At 37.1% G+C, this 5622-nt stretch overlaps 1 protein-coding gene across 1 annotated transcript; it reads left to right on the plus strand.

Moving 5' to 3' along the window:
• The first annotated feature begins 2367 nt into the window (after positions 1 to 2367).
• Positions 2368 to 5622, plus strand: apnl (actinoporin-like protein). The gene is made up of 3 exons (XM_088436111.1): positions 2368 to 2586; positions 2690 to 2798; positions 4472 to 5622. Exons 1-3 carry the CDS (start codon positions 2565 to 2567, stop codon positions 4905 to 4907), a joined length of 567 nt encoding a protein of 188 aa, XP_088292237.1. The 5' UTR covers positions 2368 to 2564; the 3' UTR covers positions 4908 to 5622.

Below are 5622 nucleotides of genomic sequence, written 5' to 3' on the forward strand. Positions count from 1 at the left end.
ATAAGTGCTGATGTCAATGTATACTTTGCAAATCTGTCGACAGTGTGCGTAGCCCGAGCAAGTCCCAATCTGTGTGTGGAATGTGAGCTGAGTTTGTTTTGGGGTTTTTTGTTAAAGCTCTTGTATCTTTTACAACTATGGTCATGTGACCACCATGATTGATGGGGAACATGCACAAGTGGACAACAAGACCATTCTTTGTGCACAGTCAAGTTTGTACAGGAAAAAGACATTTTTATGTCCATTGGTAGCAATGTGACAAGTGACAAAATATGTTGGGGTGGGTTTTTTTCGACAATTCAACAATTTCTGTTTATTAGATTACTTACCAGATTCACTAATACTGTCCTATGCATAGTAATGAATCTTCTGTTCACTTCCTCTAGCACAATTGCATTTCACATAGATAGAGCAAATAATAAAGTAGGCCATACAAATAGTCGGTGATAATGAAGCACTAAAAATAGACTCACATTATGAACATATTATGAGTAGATTGAGTGGAAGAAAACTACATATGAGGATGATAGTGCAAATATAATTCCTACATATATATATATATATATATATATATATATATATATATATATATATATATATATATATATATATATATATATATATATATATATATATATATATATATATATATTTACATAAATATTATTCATCATTCATCACTCATATTGTTCAGCCGCCATTCATTCGTTCATTGTGTAATCTCTTGTGAACATTTGTTTTCGCTCTTTGTTTTTTTTTTTTTTTTTACTCCCTAGAGCTACCCTACTATGCCCCAGTGTCCTTAAAAGAGGACATCCTGGTCTTTCCAATGATGACTCATATGTGTGGGTATGAGGCAACTCACTTTGTTGTCTTGCTAAGACAAAATGGACACCACAGTGGACACAAATGAATAGGCTGTCTTTCAGGAGGATATGACCAAAAAAGCAAAAAATTACAGTAAAAGTACAGTAAGATTTTTGTCTTGTTTTATTTTTACAGAATGTGTAGTAAGGCTTTTTTCAGTAAGTGTATTTTTTTTCACAAAAAGGTAACCATTTAAAGTAAGGCTTTTCATGAAGAGTAAAAAGGACCATTTATACTGCTGCAATGTGTATTTTTTTTTGTTTTGTTTTTATCTTTTGTTTTTTTTAAATAACCCTTTATAGTAAGGTATTATTTTGTTTTGGTTTTTCTCCAAAAAGTATCCATTTATTGTGAGGCTTTTTTATGAAAAGTAAAAAAGACCATGTATATTAAGATGGATTTTTTTAAACAAGCATGTATAGTTGTTTTTAACAACTATTAGGTCAGAGGTTTTTTGTTTTGTTTTTGTTTTTAGTACTATTTATACAAAGGTGTTTTTTTTTAAATAACCATTCAATAGTAAGGCTTTTTAGAAAAAGTAAAAAAAAAAAAAATGTTTTTTGTATGTATATTAAGGCATTTTTAAAAAAAAACAAAAACAAAAAATGCATAGTGAGGTGAAAACCATGTATAACAGGGATGTCCAAAGTGGGTACTCGAGGGCCGCTGTCCTGCATGTTTTCCAGGTTTCTCTTCCTGACACACCTGATTCAAATGATCAGGATCGTTATCAGGTTCCCGCTGAGCATGCTGATGAGCTGATCATTTGAATCAGGTGTGTCAGGAAAAGAAACCTGGAAAACATGTAGGACAGCGGCCCTCCAGGACCGACTTTGGACAACCCTGATGTATAATAACGTATTATTATCTTTTTTTTTTTTTTTGGGCCAGTAGTTTACATGACAGAAATAAAACAGAGGACATTTGATGGAAAATACGCCTAGAGACACCACTATAAATGTAGTTACGTCTTTATTTTTTCATCCCAATATGCTTTGCGTTGGTTCGGGTGTACTCGGCTGGAAAAAAATATCGGTAGCACTGCTTTAGGTGATTTAGCAGCAAGCCGTCGGAAAAGACAAAATGGAATAGTTTTCCTCTTATGTCTCCCGACAAAAAAAAAATTCCATAGCATGAGTAAAGCGGCTCCAGACATGTGTCCCGACTCGCCTCTGTTTGCTTCTGTTGCACAAGACCAAGAAAAAAAAAGTGTCAAGTAGGGACAAAATAAGCCTGAAGGATGGATAACAGGATAGATTTATTTGCTTACAGTAAAACAAAGAGTACAAACATGGGTGCGGTGCGAATATATTTGATGTCATTACGTTGCTAACGGGGAGGTGGGTTACGGATGACTGATTGAAGGCTGGACACGTTCTTGCTCAAAAGGGTGTTGTCCTACCTTTAGAAAAAAAAAAGAGAAAGAAAAAAACTCCTCCTCCTTTGCATTTCTACCATCTTTCCTCACTTTGGAACTTGAGAGCCTCGGAGCAGGTAAGTGTGTTTTTGATTTCTATTTCGTCGACGTGGAAGCAAATTTCAAAGCGTTAGCATGATTTATATAAGCGAGTTGTAATCGAAAAGGTACGGCAGCTAATTAGGCCGCCGACAGTCAGACTTCACACATCTCATTAGCCGGCCCGAATCCATCATTTATAAGGGCGGCGGTTCTACCTGTGTCTGGGAAGGTCAGCCGAATGCCACGCGGGCCCGGGATAGGTCAGCGCCGCGTTTGACACGGAATCTTTCCCGTGATTGGGGTGAAGGAGGGAGGGAAGCGCTAATTCCGGCACTTGTTTTTTTTTGGGGGGGGGGGGCGCAGCCGACATGACGGAGTCCGCCGAAGCCGTGGCCGCCGACGTGGCCAGCAGGAGGAGCGTGACCATCGAGATCACCAATCTGACCAACAATTACTGCCTCATTAACCCCAAGTAAGAGCACGGGCACATCAAAAATCAATAATCACATTTCTGCCTTAAGAAGATCTGAAAAATATACGTCATATTCATAAGCAAATGTACATTTGTATGTTTGTGTGGGGTAAAGCCCTAATTTTCTTCATGGTAAATTGTTCTTTTGAACCCCACTAGTCTCAAAATAGCTTTATGATAAATATTGCATTAGTGGAATATCAATGAAGTTTGTATACATCCCAGGGGGTGGCCATTTTGCCACTTTCTGTCAACAGAAAATGACATCATGGTTGCTCAACAACCAATGACCCATAAATAGTAAGGGCTTTATTTTTAATGACCAGGTATAGTAAGGTGTAGGGTTATTTTTCCCCCTCAAAATGAACATTGTAATAGGGCTTAAAAAAAAAAAAACATGTATAGTAAGGTGTATTTTCCCCCCCAAAATGAATAGGTAGGCATTTTGGCATTTTATACTGCAAAAAATAACACGTCTAGTAGAGCTCTATTTTTTTTCTTATTTTATATTTCCCCCTAAAAATGTCCATATAGAGTAAAGTATTTTTATATATTTTAGCAAAAGTAAGTAAGGTGTTTTTTCCCCAAAAGGAATAGTAAGGCATTTTATACCGCAAAAAAAGTACCACATATAGTAAAGCTCTATTTTTTTATTTTAATATTTAAAAAACCAAACAGAAAGATTAAGGCATTTTATTCATTTTATTAAAAATAAAGGATTTTTTTTTAAATATGACTGCCATATTTTTTTCCCAAAAAGGCACATGTATAGTAAGACTTGTTTTTTTTCGAAAAAAAAACAAAAACAAAACTCCCGTATATGTATAGGATATGTATAGGTAAACTGACTATACTGAAGCTTTTATATAAACATGTAAAGTAAGGTGTTTTTTTTCTAGCCAAAATGAAAATGTATGATAAAGTTTTTTTTTTTAAACAAGAATAGCAAGGTATTTTTCCCCCAAAATGCATAGTAAGGCATTTCAAAAAAGTACCACATCTAGTAGAGCTTTTTTTTTTTTTTTTTAATATTTCCCCCAAAAACAACCGGCTAGAGTAAGGCCTTTTATTCATTTTAGCAATAAGAGGACTTTTTTTTTATATGAGCATGTACAGTAAGACTTTAAAAAAAAAAAAACTCCCACATATGTATGAGATGATTTCTCTCCAAGAAATTGACGATGTATACTGATTTTTTTTTTTTTAATGACCAGAAGGTCAACCCCATATATTCCATATATATTTCTATATGGCAATATGTTTTTGGGAGGCCCACGAGTCTAAACAAAGCATTCTGATGAATTTGTGGAATATAAATAATATAAATAATAATAATGTGTTCATCAGAGGGTGAGGCTATTTTGCCATTTTATATCAACTGGAAATTACATGACGGACACCCAAAGGAGAAGAACTTTGTGAATGTAGCGTTATGGTAATGAGGCTTGCAAAGTGTACCGTAGCGTCATGTTTAAATCATTGCATTCTCTTAGTCCACCACTAGATGGCACTAAACTTTACACACTATAGAGGCAGATTTTAACTGTGAGCAAATCAACAGCGCCTCTGCTGGTTGTAGCCAAGTAGTGCACTATATTTGATCAAAATTTCCAGGGGAAAAAAAAAAGGGGGGAAACAGTTGCATCAATTAACGTCCAGCCGGCACTCGACAGGGTGCACCTGGAGAACGGCGAGGTGTACAACCCGCCTCAGCCCACGGTGCGCCCCCTGAAGACCGAGGTGTGCACCTTCACTAAGACCAGCAGCAAAGCCACGGGCAGCGTGGGCGTCCTGACCTACGACCTCTTCGAGAGGTCCCAGAAGGACTTCATCGAGACGGTGGCCGTCATGTTCTCCGTGCCGTGGGACTACAACCTGTACAGCAACTGGTACGCCGTGGGCATCTACAAGAAGGGGCGCAAGTGCGACGAGGCCCTCTTCAAGGAGATGTACAACGAGAAGAAGCAGCTGGAGCACGGCTTCGTGCGCGAGAAGGCCAGCGGCACGGGCATCAACTACGTGGGCAACTACCTGGACATCAAAGCCACCATGGGCCCGCTGGGAAAAGCCATCATGAAGGTGGAGCTCTGGGATAAGCTCTTCACATAATTGCCTCGGCGTGCCGTCCACACCTGTGCTTCGCAACTTTGTTTTCGATGATAATGAACTGTGGAACGACATTCGGCAACTCCAGAAGCTTGGTCGCGTGGCATCATCTTTTTTTTCTGCCTCGTATGACGGAAAATAACTGATGATTGATAATGAATGGCACAGTTGTATCAAACTTAACAAAATAAAGGCAAAAAATGTACTACAAAGGAGTCATTCTAACCCAATTCGGCAAACGTTTGCTCCGTGTTCCAATTCATTTGCTCTTCATTTGAAAATTAATCTGTACTGTTCCTGTCACGGTATTAAAAAGCACTCAAATAGATTTGCTCGTACCTGCAGAAACTTAAAGATTTTTATCTCTCACACACACACACATACCTTAAAGTACCTTCTCAACCTTTGTACCACCTATGATTTTTTTTTTTTTTTCCCAGCAAAGTTTCCCCTAAGCAGCGCAAAACTTTTTTTGCTTGGGAAAATAAAAGAAAAATACTTAAAACGGAATTATGTACAATCTGCATCTGATTTATTGAACTTTGTAGTGGCATCGCTAGCTTTATTTTTTCAGCAATTCAAAGAAAAAAACAAAAAAACAAATCATGTAACATCATCATTTTTATTTGCAACTCGTTTGACAGAAAATTGTGTGATTAATGGCAATATGCATTTGTATAAAACCCACCAAAATAAAGGAATATTATTTTGCAAATCA

Source organism: Hippichthys cyanospilos, chromosome 16, assembly GCF_059441005.1.
Source record: "Hippichthys cyanospilos isolate Australia breed blue-spotted pipefish chromosome 16, RoL_Hcya_1.0, whole genome shotgun sequence".
Classification (NCBI taxonomy): domain Eukaryota; kingdom Metazoa; phylum Chordata; class Actinopteri; order Syngnathiformes; family Syngnathidae; genus Hippichthys; species Hippichthys cyanospilos.